The sequence below is a fragment of the Falco punctatus genome, assembly GCF_963210335.1.
Source record: "Falco punctatus genome assembly, chromosome: 2".
Lineage (NCBI taxonomy): Eukaryota > Metazoa > Chordata > Aves > Falconiformes > Falconidae > Falco > Falco punctatus.
The window spans coordinates 3,408,700-3,422,764 of NC_137581.1; the positions used below are offsets into that span (position 1 = coordinate 3,408,700).

The window sequence follows — 14,065 nt, forward strand, 5'->3', positions numbered from 1 at the left end:
GGAGTCAGAACTCTGTGCTTGTTTTTGCCACCCATTATGTGACCTTGAACACATAATTGTGAAATTCCACGAATACTTTAGGCTGTTGTAGGTAGTCGCTGTTCTTGTGGTTCCATCAACAATCCAGACCTTATGTTAACAACCGCACACTCTTCTGTCTTGTTTTGACTTAAAACCTTTTCTTCCCCGCGCCCCCCCCCCCCCCAATCTTTGCAGTGATTTTTATTAATGGGACCAGATTGTTAGACCACAAAAAAACCCAAAAGCCCCACCAAGCCCAACAAAAACCCAAACAAACAGTGAATAGCTTTGTCACTTCAGTTTCTGAGGCCTGGAGGGAAGCAGAGAGTGTTGTCTGGATCAGTGTAAGCCATCAAGAAACTGCAGCGTTAAAGAAAGTCTGCCTGCTCCAACCTGCTTTTGTGCTGGGCACATCTGTGTAGCTGTAGGGAGCTGAATTGGAGGAACTTAGACAAGTTTCAAAGTAACATCTTTTTTGCCAGCTTGACCTTGGCTAAATTCTGTGACACTCATCCTGAGAGTGTGCAAATGCACAAGAAAGCATTGTGCAGGATGGGAACAAGTGTCTAGATGGAAAAAGTGGTATTTTAGGCAGAGGTAGTGAAAGATTACAGTATCTTAGTGTTGAGGGAACTAAAGCATGAAGGGACCGGGCAGTTTCAGTCCTTTAAACCTCAGAAGACTTGGTAGATTTATAGAGTTCTGAGATCATCTGATGAAAAAGCAAAGTATTAACAAGGTTGTTGATCAAAATACTTTATTCTGTGGCGGTCTGACTTGTTTATGGCCAGCAGTAGATCTGGAGAGGTTCCCAGAAAGTCATTGAATGGGAACACTAAATACATTAAACAACTGATAATAGTTCTTCAGAATGATAACTGAGTGATTTTCTTAAGTAATAAGACGACCCCTGACTTTTGAGAGAAACTGAGCATGGATGGCCTCACAGCACTCCGTAGCAGCTCTTGTCAAGATGCTGCTGTTGAATTCCGGGAAGCTGGTTTTGTGGCTATGCAGGCATGAGGGATGAAACCTGATGGCAGGCTCTGCTCTTCTGATATCTTGTAAAGAGATCATGATCGTCTTTTCTATATATCATGGGGATAGCTGTATGCTTATAACCTGTGACATCTTTACCTCCAGCAGTGTTGTTAAAATATAAGCTACTACTCAGGATTTCTTCTAAGGGACAATTAGTGGATCTCTTCTCTTGTTTTGTAGTCATTTATTTTCAGGGTAGAAGGAAGCACTAATTTCTTTTGTGTAGGTCAGCATAGGGTTGCTATATAGGAATTGCTTTTACTGAGTTGAAACTTAGACTGGCAATTAAATAAAATGATAACAAGGCCTACCATGTAATTTCACTGCCTCATTGACTTTCTTGGGATTTGCAAAGGACTAGGACAATTGTGGTAATCAACATAACTTCTGTGTCACCACCCCCCCCTCCCCCGAGAAAGTCGTTAAACCTGCTCCACTACTCTGCTAAGCAGTGGTCCAGGCATGCCATCGTTCAGGCTGTGTGCACTAAATTCAGAGCGGTTGGAAAAGTTAAATATCCTTTTTAATGGTATCAGTTGTGCTTGTCAGAGCTAACTTAAATCAGTGCTCAGCTGAAAAATAGCTTTTCTTTTTTTTTTTTTCAGCAGGCTGTCTTATTAAGATGCCTGGTGTAGTGTCTGAGATCTTCAGGACTGTGTTGCTGATACTGTCAACTGAGGAGATAGCATTGAAAATTATCTATACTCATCTGTATATTTTGCTTATCTATCTTTATGAAGGCAAATCCTGCACTATCAGCTTGCAAACACAGCTGGCCTTTTTTAATTTATGTGACTCATGAGGTTGCCAAAGCACTTATGTTTTTTGGCACTTGTATTTTGATTTTTTTTTTTAAACTAGGCTTTTTGGAATGGTTCTTCTGGTTACAGAGCATCTCATCTGTGGGAGTTCCTTCCCTGTGATGAGGATTTCTTGATACCTTTCTATAAAGAGCAAATAGTTAAAACTAGTGTTTAATGAGAAGTGATGACTCTTTCCCATTTCACCTAAAAGAAAAAGGAAATGAAAGAACTTTGGATTGTTTGCAGCTACTGTGTTCAGTGTGAAGTGTAATGGTTCCTTTCTCTGTGCAGAGTTGCTTTTGCAATTTGAAATGCACCGATACCTCATTGTGAACCACTTCTTACTTTGCTTGTAAAAGTGCCAGGCTGTATATAGCTCTGCACATATTTTAGGCTGGTGATTTTATTTAAGCAGTCCTGTCTGCCTTTGGCTGCTGGTTGCTGCTCTGTCTCCTCAGCACAGCTGCTTGTACAGTCACATCGTGAACCTTATTGAGGAACTGATCTGGTGAAACTAACCCAGTGAAAGAGAGAGGTGGTTCGTTTTCATCCAGCTCAGCTCCCTGGTGTGATACACTGAGCAGCTGCACAAGTGCTTATTGAGGGTGGTGCAGATGAGGAGGGTGATGCAGCAGCTCGAATAAGTGGTGTGGGTTAGCAGCAGGGCCATTTGACTGATGCCAGTGATAGCTGAACTACAACACAGTAGGGTTTTTGTTTTGTGTGTTCTAACATCTTGAGCAAAAATTATATGAAACACATAAGAGGTACCACTTAACAGATTTGAGAATTCCCTCAAAATAATATGCACTGTTTTTCACAGAACAGCTGCAAGTTGATGAAGAATTTTAGAGCCTATTTGAATTGTCATCTGGCTATGTCTTTGTAGCTGATGGTCTCCTGGCTAAAGCTGATTATCTTTGCTCAGGAGAGGGTAATTATCTCTGCTGCCTCTTGTAGAGTTCTGAGGAAATCTGAATAATGCAATATATCTTCAGTCACAATGTAGTGGGCAAAATGGAAGGTTTATTTTCAGGATCCAAGCCCCTCTGTCATCATGACCTCATACTGAAGAATGTGAACACAAAAATTGTCCATGTAATTGGAAACTTGCTCCCTATCAGCTAGGCTAAATGGACAAGTAATCAGACAGAAGGGAGGGGGAGAGTGATGACTAAGTTGGAGATTTAAGTAGACATTCATTAGCTGTTGCATGTTGAGTTCTGAACTGTGGTGTGGCCTCACAGCTCCAGCTTTGTTGTTCCTCCTCCAACTGGTTTGGGACAATTGAGACTTTAGATTATAGGATAAATTCCAAATTTGGAAGGGTGCAAAGAAATCACAAACCATGGAGATAAGGACTCTGCTCTTGTCCAGAGCTGCAGCTGTAGGTTGCGACACTACAGCTTTTTCCAAACCTCGCTGCCCATAGTAAAAGATGAAAAACTTGTGTGGCTTTGCTTGAGGGCTACTTCATTGTAACATACTACTTAAACCAGGCATGCAATTAATTGGTGATCCTAAAAAGACCTGTAGAATGTTGCCTTCTTTGTTAGATGCTATGTGAGCTATTCTTCTTAGGTTATAAGGCATTTAAAAAGAAAGAAATAAAAAATGAAGGGGGGAATGATCATGATAAATAATTTATTTGTATGCTACTGAAGTTAATTAAAGGAGAGAGATGGCAGATAAAATGTTTGAATCATTTTTATAGGGAGTGCAATGTATGTTCAAAGACCTTTCTTAATGAGTGTTTTAAGTTGCTCATAAAAATGGCCAGCAAAACTGAAGAGCTTTGTTAGATTTGAAATAATATACAAGGTATATATAGTTTTAGTTTTGGGTTTAAGTGTGGCTTAAATTTTTCTGTTGACATTCCTGATGCCAATTTCTAATAAAGTAAGGCCACGTAGTTCTGCAGTTATGCAGCTTAGGAAGTTTTTTGTGTTTTTTTAAATTGTTTTGTATTGCATATATATACTAGACATATCTGGACATCCCATTTCAGGCTCTGTTTTTAGTCTAATTCATAAGTAGACTTTGCAGGAATGAATCTACTGGTGGTTTTGAGTCTGTCATGTGAACACAGAAATGCAACGTTCTATAGCTTTCCAGGAAGGAAAAGTAATACATCACTTAAATGATATTAAGTAATGTAGAGTGTCATACTGTGATTCCAAAACAGGTGATGGCCTTTCAAGTCCTGTTAAAAGCTTTTAGGACAAGCTGCAAACAGAAAAGTTGTTTCTTGGTTTTAAATGTATTTTAACTCTCCTGTTAGTCAATGCAAAAGTGTTTCTTAAGGTGGACCCAGACTTAAAAATTAACAAGCTTTTGGGAGAAAGTAGTATGCTGTAAAATGAACTCTGCGGTAAAAGAATGCATGAAACTAGTTGTTTGAGGCCTGTAGGTTGTATGTGGTGATCCAAAAAGGATGGGGAGGCATTTGTTAACATACTTATGGTGGATCGGTGAGACACTGGTAGGTTGAGGGGATTGACCAGGGGAACGTGATACTGAAGGATTTGGTGAGAACTTTATATATTTGAAGTGGCAGTATGCTGAGTGCCAAGTTCATGGTAGTCTGTTTCAAGCACGCATGAGTTTTCAAAGCTAAAATAAGAACCACAGCTAAGCGATGACTTAAGAGTGACTGGAAAGTCCTATGAAATTACTTTGTTAACTAGTTAAATTTAACAGTAAGTTAATGTTAGATATTCATCAAAGATGGAGGGTGTAGTATGCTTTGAAGTTGAGGATTGTAGCCACAGCTATTAAAGCTGTTTGGCACTTGGAGAGAGGTGAGGAGAGAGATAAATTGATTCAATGTGATGATTTTCATTCAAGATACAGTATTGTAGCAAACTAACATAATATTGGAGTTGGATGAAATCACTTAAACTGAAGATTTTAGTGACATATTATAGCATGTTCAATCCAAGAGGAAAGGACTGAGTTATCCAAGCAGATGGTAGCTGACAGACATTAAAAATTCAACTGTGCCCTGAATTTTCCCTGAAAATCTGGATATGTCTTTCTGACGTATTTTATTTAAGGTTGTTAGAGCAGTTTCCAGGTTTACTGTGAATTCAGGAAGCTTTCTTCAGCCAGTTACTTATGGCTCTGGATTCAGTGGTAGTTTATGTTGGAGTTCTTTGTTCGCTAGTGCTTGTTGAAAATAGCTTTGGCTAGAAAATGTTTCCAGTGTGGTGATGAAGAACACCTGGGTGATACTGCAGCTGTTTGATGCTGTGTCACATATTTGCTTGAAACAGCTTTGAATAGTTCAGTGTACTTTAGACATGTGGAATAAAAATTACATATAGGACACAAGTAAGAATAGCTTGTCTTGTGTATCTGTTGCTTAATCTGAACTCATAGGTGCTAGTTGTGGCTTGTGCATTCAGTTTCCTATGGCTTTGCTGAACGCTTATTGTTTAGATTGGCTTTCTGCCAAAGAAATTTTTTTCCCTAATAAGTGTTTATTGGGATTTTTTTGACAAAGGTACTTTAGAAATCATTAAAATGCTTTGACTAAAAAAAAATAAAAAATTGTTTTGAATTGGTTTCAGTCTAAGAAAGTTCTTTAACTATTTAGGGCTTTTTTCTTATTTTTAGCGCCGACTTCGTCATCTTCGGAATATTGCTGCACGTAACATTATCAATAAGAATGGCTACCGCCTCTTGGATACGTACTTCACTCTTCACTTGTGTGATAACGCCAAGATATACAAAGGTAAACCAGGCTTGCTATCAACTTTTTTACTAGTTAATCTTTGAATTCTTATGATATGAATTCTCTGGCCTTTTTTTGCCTTGACAACCTGCTGCCGTTATTTGTATCACATGTACTAACACTGACGAAGAGCTCTTTAGTTTCATGAACTTCATAAGAGCTTTGAGTGTTAGCAGCCAAGGAAGCAAAACAGATGACAGATTTGGTAGTCTCTTAAGTCAGCCTATTTTTGTCATTGGTATCCTCTCCCCCCACTGATAATTTAAGAAACTCGTGAACTTCCAAGAGCACAAAAAGTTAAAGCTTTTGGAGCCTTAGTTGCTTTTTGTGGGGGAGTGTGTTCCACTCTTTGTGTACCAGTTATTTTATGGAGCATAAACCAGCACTTACTATTACCAAAGTTTTCAAAAATAGAATAGTCAGCCAATGACATGAAGCATCCAGGCATCTGTTCGGCTGTTGAGTGTTAGATCTCATTTCTCTTTAACATTTTGCTTTCCACTGCTATGTATAGCTCTTCGTTGTAGAGGCATGTTATTAAAAATACATTTTTATACTCCTTTTGATATGATTGACGGAGCTTTGCAAGCAAATTTTGCTTTTGTCATAATTTTTATTTTTAGCTAGTTGAACCTTGCTTTTTTCCAAGGTCGCTGTTTTAGAAGGACAAGAATACATAACTTGAGCTTGCTCCCTGGGCTTTCTTGTGGTGGTTTGTTGAACCTGTAACCGATCACCGTTTATAGAGTAGTTCATGTAAGGGACTGTTCTGCATTCCATAGAAGCTTTATTCTTGGCCTCTAGTGAACTGAAGGATATTGTATAAAATCTGTATTCCAGCCTCCAGAGCTGTCTCCTTAAAGACTTGAAGCTCTTATGTTGGCTGGGAGAGCTAAGCTCTGTGTGTCAGCAGTTGCTTGGTTCCATTTAAATACAGGGTACTTGGCACCTCTGAGGTAACTTGGCTGTTCACTCTCTAAGCATCTGGAACAGGTCACCCATGCTCTTCAGGAAACCAGTGCAATTAGTTCATCTGTGCTGCACTCCTCCAGGAAGATGTTGTGTGACAAACTGGTCACTTCGCAAATGTCATATAAATATTGTAGAGTACTGGGGCATGTTCTTTCCCTAAAACCAAAGCCTTAGTAAATCTTGAGGGTTATCTTGGGTGTAAAGATGAAATGCTAAATTTAAATAATGACTTCTAATAATTAAGTGTGAATGAGTACTTTTAGACTTCAAAATGCAGTCATGCTTTTGATTTTCTCATGAATCTGTTGCTGATAAACTAGACCCACTAGCATTTGTCTTTCATGAGTGTTACTTCAGCTTTTCCCATTTCAAATATTCAGATTTGTATTGGTATTTAAGTTAATCTAAAGGTGTTTTTTACTCATTTTTTCTTTAGAATTTTATAAGAGTGAGGTGATCAAGAATTCTCTGGTAAGTAACTTTATTATGGAAAAACTTTCTTTTAAAAATTGTGTATTTATGGCAGTATTTTAATTTCTCTGCTTAATACTGTAACTCTTAAATGTGTATTTCCACTCTTCAGTTGTGCTAGGAGCTTCATGATATTGTTCTCCTTTTCATGTTCTTTTCACAAGGGTTGTAATAGCGAGTTACTGAATAGTAAAAATGCATGTTCATTTTAACAGCTGTGGAGCAGTGGTCTGTTGGTACTTCTGTAGATAGGGCTAAACACTCCAAGGGTAGGGCTTTTTCTTGTGAAAACTATTCAGCGCTCAGGTTAAGCCTTACAATAAATTTCCATTTTAAATATTGAGAACACTAAGTAGGCAAAGTAATGTTAGCTAGATTTTTACTGGTTTAACTTCTTTCAGCATCTGAGAATTGTAGGCATCGTAACTCAGGTTTATTTACAGTTCACGGGGTGTATTTTTTTGCTGTTCTTGCTGGTGCTAGGAACAGAAACAGCTGCTTTTTACTTCAGTGTCTGCAAATTGCTTATTCAAGGAGCACTTGTATATCACTTTGGGTGTTCAGCTTCATTAGAAGCTCATGCTGTGCAGTTTAGCAACCTTGGTGTAGAAGCAGAGGCCCTGCTTGCAACACCCCAAATAAGGGGAGAGTCAAACAGTGCTGCAGAATATACCACTGATTTCTTTGAACATCATTTTTTGTTGTATAAGTGAGCAGTAAGGAACATGTACCTGCATATGTAGACTTGTATAATCTTTGAGGAGCTGATGGCTTTAAGAAACTGAAATTTGAAAACGGAGTTTCTAAATTTTCCAGTTCAGATCAGTAAAGGGACCAGAACTGAACAGTTTATTACAGCTGAGAAGGGGTAGGTCTCTTTGTGGGATCAGGATGTTGCAAATATTGAGCGAGGGAATTTGAAAACATCTTGAACAGACTTTAATGTCTGTGTTAACAAGGTAGAACTGCACCATTTATAGCACACTGGGCTGTAAGTGCTTTGAAAACCTCCTGAATGGAGGAAAAGCTGTCTGCATCCTCATGATTGTTGTCTTGTTCAAGAGACAAGTTCCTTGAGACTTCATGATTTTGAGTTCTTCCTATTCTAAATAAGGAAAAGGAATAACAAAAAGGGAACTTAACCAAAGGGAACATGAGATGGAATGACAAAAATTCAAATAAAAGACATCTTGAGCAAATTCTGTACATCATTTATGGGTATTTTAATGAGCTGGTATTCATGTGCCTGAATAGCTACCAAATTTCCTTTCTCATTAGGAAATTTTGATTAATGCATTCCTTCTGTAATACTGGGTAGCTCTGCCACTCCCTTCTTTTCAGAGGCATCTTATTCTAAATTGCCTAACACCACTTCAGAGATGCTTGGCCTGTTCCAAGCTGCTTAAGCACTGGAAGGAAGAGCTTGTTCTTTCGTGGAATAGTGGGTTGCAGCCTTTTTTTTTGGAGGAGCTACCATTTCTGTGTGCAGTGGAGGAGGGAGATGGATATATATATATGAAGCGCTTTCCCACTTCAGCATTTGGGCACCCTGTGATTTATGGCCTGTGGAAGTCCTAAAGTTGGTATCTGGTCTGTAGCACTAGCAGCGTTAAATTGACTTTGTTGGATTGCAGCTTGGGCCAATTGTAACAGTTTCCATAAATCTTTAATTTAAATGTTGTCAGAGGTGAGTGCAAGTTCTTGGAATGCCTGGTGTTTGCAAATCTGAGTTCAACTGGAATAGATGTTTGTAGTTCAGCTTAAATGTATGCTGATTCTGTAAAGCTTGAGGTACAAGTTGGGTCTCTTAGAGTGAAGAGGAGCTCTTGGTGACAACATTTGAGGATTGCGATCAGCAACAGTCAAGGAGGAGAAGAATGTGAATAAACATGTCAATAAACTATGCAAGCTTAATTACTAGGGAGTAGATCAATGTGGTAAAATTAATTTTACAATAGAAGCCATACGCTAGTGTTCAGAAGCTAAATTAAAACCTGAAAAGGAATGTTACTTCTCCTTTTAAAGTTCCTGATGGCTAAACTGAATTAGTGAATTCTGAAGTAAATTCTTCAACATCTTAGAAGGAAGCAGAGTCCACTCTGAGTTTCTGAAGTACCTTACAGCATGTAGCTTTTAACCCAGGAATTCTCTAGAAAACAGGATAAGGAAGCAGCAGAGCCTGTTGGCTTCAGCTCTGTGTAGACCTTGAAATGGTAGGTGTTCATTATACTTAAGGTTTTTTTAAAACTTTTACATGGACTTTACTGCTTTCTGAACTGTCAATTATAGGACTACTTTCAGCTTCTTTGAGGAGTTCTTATCCCTCTTTCAATACCTACAGAATCCGACATGGAGGAGTCTGGACTTTGGAATAATGCCTGATCGACTTGATACCTCTGTCTCTTGTTTTGTTGTGAGGATCTGGGGTGGCAAGAAGGAGCACTTTCAGCTTTTGATTGAATGGAAGGTCAATCTAGATGGGTTGAAGTACTTGGGCCAGCAGGTAATGTGGAAACAGTGTTTCTCAACTTGTTATGTAAGGCATTAAAACATCTTATGAACAAATATATCGAATGCTAAGAAAGGCAATGAATGCATTTGAGGGGCATATTTTAAAGTCTGGTTGCAGAGATTTGTTAGCTTACCTCAGAGCTTTAAATCTTAACTGGCTGACTACTTTAAGCTACTGTTGCTGACTGAGCCTCTCAAGTGCTACTGCTAGCACTTGGTGCTTTAAATTGCAATGCCTCTATTCAAGGAAATAGCGATATGATTAGACATAAAATTAAATGAACATAGATCATAATGATTGTGTATATTACGGTTTTAGTCCATTCTCATGGTAATGACATGCTATTAGAGCGCTTCAGTCCACAGATTTTATTGTATAAGATCTGTTTTATTCTGCAATTTGTCTCTTGCTGGCAGCCTTTTGAAAGAGGTGAGAAATTAGGTGTTTTCTTTATTGTGGAGCTTACAGTAGAAGTGGCTCAAAAAGAAACCCATATCAAATAAATAATAAACCCACCGAAAAATATGGTGCATTTTTGAATAAAATAGGTTGGCCTAATTGCAATGTGCACTTTTTGATTGATTAATTGATAGAACTGATTTGGAATAGATCAGTTTATTTCTCACTTTAATTTTTTTTTTTTTTTAATTGGGATCTTTGAAAGCCTGGAAAGGAAGAAAGCTTTGTAGGGAATGACTCCTCTAGCTTCACATGGTGCATTGATCTTGGCCAGCACCCGCTGCACTGGTGGGCTGGTTGAGAGTCAGAAAAGCGAAGGTGTGGAAAAACGTGTGGGTTGAGATAAAGACAGTTTAATAACTGAAAGCAAAACCCTTGCAAAGAGTGACTCCCGTTTTCTACTAAGCATGATGTTATATGGTATGGAATATCCCTTCAGTCAGTTCAGGTCAGCTTTCCCAGCTGTGTCCCCTCCCAAGCTTTTGCATACCCCCAGGTGACTCGATGTGGGGGCAGAGTGAGAAACAGAGGAGGAGGTCTTGACACTGCAAGCACTGTTCAGCAGTAGCTGAAACACTGGTGTGTTACCAACAGTATCATAGTCACTGTTCTAAAACACAGCACCATACGGACTGCTATGAAGAAAATTAACTTCATCGCTGTCATACCCGGTACGTCTCACAGTGTAGCTTTTTTTTTTTTTTTTTTTCCATTTGACTGGACAGAAGAAATGGCTCCCTCAAGATTTTCCTCTAGTGCATGATTTTATTTGAAATAATGTTTCAGATTATTTCTGGGCAGAGAATAGATTGAGAGCAGCCCTGAGGAGAAGGACTTGGGGGTGTTCTTTGACAAGAGCCACAACATGACCCATCAGTGTGCACTCGCAGCCCAGAAAGCCAATTGTACCCTGGGCTGCATCCTCAGCAGCGTGGCCAGCAGGTCCAGGGGGATGATTGATTCTGCCTCTCTGCTCTGCTGACATGCCACCTGCAGTGCTGCATCCAGCTCTGGGGTCGCCAGCACAGGACACATGGTTGGGGGTGGGTTGGAGCAAGTCCAGAGGAGGCCATGGAGCTGGTCAGAGGGCTGGAGCCCCTCTGCTGTGGGGACAGGCTGGGAGAGCTGGGGCTGTGCAGCCTGGGGAGGAGAAGGCTCCGGGGAGACCTTAGAGCAGCTCCCAGTGCCTGGAGGGGCCGACAGGAAAGCTGGGGAGGGGCTTTGGGCAAGGGCAGGGAGCGGTGAGACAGGGGGGAATGGCTTGAAGCTGAGAGAGGGGAGATTTCGGTTGGACGTGAGGAAGAAACCCTTCCCCGTGAGGGCGGCGAGGCGCTGGCCCAGGCTGCCCAGAGCAGCTGTGGGTGCCCCATCCCTGGCAGGGCTCAAGGCCAGGCTGGACGGGGCTGGGAGCAGCCTGGGCTGGGGGGAGGGGGCCCTGCCCCTGGCCAGGAGTGGAATGAGGTGATCCTTAAGGTCCCTTCCAACCCAAATCATTCTGTGATGCTATGCTTTTATGAATGTTATTTATGTTAATAACAGGATATTAACTGCAATACTGAACGCTACTTTTCTGTCTGCTTTGACCACAGAAGCCTAATTTTGAGTATAGTTTTAGGTAAGATCAAGTGAAAGCAAATTACTCAAGACTTACCTCTGATTAATTTCCTAATCTTAGGTATTTTTGTCAGCTGGAAATGTAGCAACAGGAAAGATGCTTGGGCCAGTGCTTTTGATTTCAAGGTAGAATGGCTGAACATACTCAGTGACTTTTATTAATGCTGTGAAGCAAATACATTTTGTATGATTAAATTAAGTTTTCTTAGTTTTCATGTACTTCTAGTATTACAGGTACTGAAAATCTGCTTTTGGCTCTCAGACATTTTAGGCTTGTTTGATGTGTTAAGCCATAACAAGCTGACTGTGAAATGATTTCTTTCCTTCTCTTCTTACAGATACATGCAAGAAACCCAAATGAGATTATTTTTGGTCTCAATGATGGTTATTATGGAGCTTCATTTGAACAGAAGGTGAGGGTATCCCATATTTGTTCTGGCTTGTTAGTACTGATGACAAGCTGAAAATTCAACTTGTAAACTTGATTGTCACGCTTGGATGTTCAGAACACTAAAATGCTTTGCTTTGAGAAGAAATACAGTTTTACATGACAGATAAGAACCTGTCTTATCTGATATCTCGCCTCTGATGCATGGACATCTTAGCTGTTTTGGGTGGGCTTAGTGTAGCATTTTAAGTCCAAAAAAAAATCTCTGGTTACTGAAATGAAGCCTTGACTTGCCTTCTTCAAGGCAGACATTTCATTCAAATGTAGAACACTTTGAAATAGTGTGGCTGTTAAGACTAATTTTCACAGCAAATATAAAAGCACATCAAGTTTGGGTTGTCAATCTTAAAACTGGAAGTTGTAGCTCTTAAAAGAAGTAATTTATTTGCTCAGTGTTGCAACTGCTTCACCCCGTGTTTGTTTGTTTGTTCCCCAAAGGCTCTGCTGCAGTATTTACGCTTGTCCGACCAATATTGTGACTGCAGCCAAATTATATGGCAATGCTGATTACTACATCAATGATGAAAAGTAAACTTATCTATTGTAAATAGCACAGCTGACAGGTTTTTGTTGTTTTTGTTTGTTGATTGTTTTTTTTTAAAATACCAAATCGCTGGTGGCAGTACTGCGGTATAGATAAGTCATATAAGGAGTCCCTGGCCAGAAAAAACATGACTCCTTGACACACAGCTGCAGTTTCAGCAAGCCCAGTCTTGTGGGGATTTGAATGGAAGCAGTGGCTTTTAGTCAACAACATGGGTGACCATTCATATGTTGGGAGAGTGGAGCAAGGGACAAGGTGGCCGTGTATGCAGAACTTGTTGGCTTTGTGCAAGCCTCCAAACTGTGCTTGGTGTTTTGATGGTTATCCTTCAAATTATAGATAGTTAGGTACACAGCTCACACTGCTTCCTGGTGCTATTAACTCAGTGTTCCTGGAGCAGATGCAATTCTAGGTTTTAATTTTTTTAGTATTAATAACCTAGACCTGAGTTTAATGATGGTAATGCTATCATCTTTCCTGGTTGTCAGATTTTGCTCCTTAGCTGAGAAGGTTTAAAAGTACATCTTGGTTTTGGTTCTTGTACATGCTCTGTAGCTAAGTTGCAAATACAGTCACAGCCTACATAGAGCACAAATAATCTCCTTTTTCTTTGCCTATAATTTATTCAGTTCTTTCTGGCTTCAAGAGTTAGAAATGTATGTTGTCACCATTCTCTGTAGTTTCTGATCGCTTTCTTTGTTAGTTCTTTGAGCTAAATCTCTTCTTTTATAGCACATACGTCCTGCTTTTAAGTGCCTTGTCTGCCGCTCAAGCCAAGCTAGTTGGCACAAGCACACTGTTCCTGTGACCTTCAGAAGCTGTATGCACCTGAAGGGGTATTTCTGCTTTTGGTCTTCCCTTATAATTTTCATGTCAGTGCTGGATATGCTAAATATTATACAGCCCCACTTTGGTTATACTCTATATTAGTGGTGTTCCCCCGGGATCAGTGCTGGGGCCAGTCCTCTTTAATATTGTACCAATGACCTGGCCGAGGGGCTGGAGCGCACCCGCAGTCGGTTTGCAGAGGACACGAGCTGGGGGCAGTGTGACCTGCTGGGGGGCAGGGGGCTCTGCAGGGGGTCTGGGCAGGCCGGGCCGAGGGGCCGAGGCCAGTTGTATGAGGCCCAACGGGGCTGAGTGCCGGGCCCTGCCCGTGGGTCACACCAGCCCCCCACAGCGCTGCGGGCTGGAGGCAGGGGGCTGGGAACTGCCCGGCGGGGAAGGGCCTGGGGGGGCTGGTCGGCAGCCGGCTGGGCATGAGCCCCCCGTGTGCCCAGGTGGCCACGGCGGCCAGCAGCGCCCTGGCCGGTGTCAGCAGCAGCGTGGCCAGCAGGGCCAGGCAGTGCCCGTCCCCCTGTGCTGGGCCCTGGTGCGGCCGCCCCTCGGGCCCTGGGCTCAGCGTTGGGCCCCTCACCCCCAGACAGACCCGGAGGGGCTGGAG

The 14,065-nt window shown here is 41.0% G+C and overlaps 1 protein-coding gene across 4 annotated transcripts in view; it reads left to right on the forward strand.

Moving 5' to 3' along the window:
• UVRAG (UV radiation resistance associated) overlaps positions 1-14,065 on the forward strand; it is a 100,430-nt gene that overhangs the window by 11,140 nt on the left and 75,225 nt on the right. For all 4 annotated transcript variants that reach the window (XM_080376212.1, XM_080376213.1, XM_080376215.1 and 1 more), the window contains 4 exons: positions 5,484-5,601; positions 7,010-7,044; positions 9,386-9,547; positions 11,968-12,042. In XM_080376212.1, coding sequence (XP_080232338.1) covers positions 5,484-5,601; positions 7,010-7,044; positions 9,386-9,547; positions 11,968-12,042 — 390 coding nt within the window. The remainder of the gene's footprint in view (positions 1-5,483; positions 5,602-7,009; positions 7,045-9,385; positions 9,548-11,967; positions 12,043-14,065) is intronic.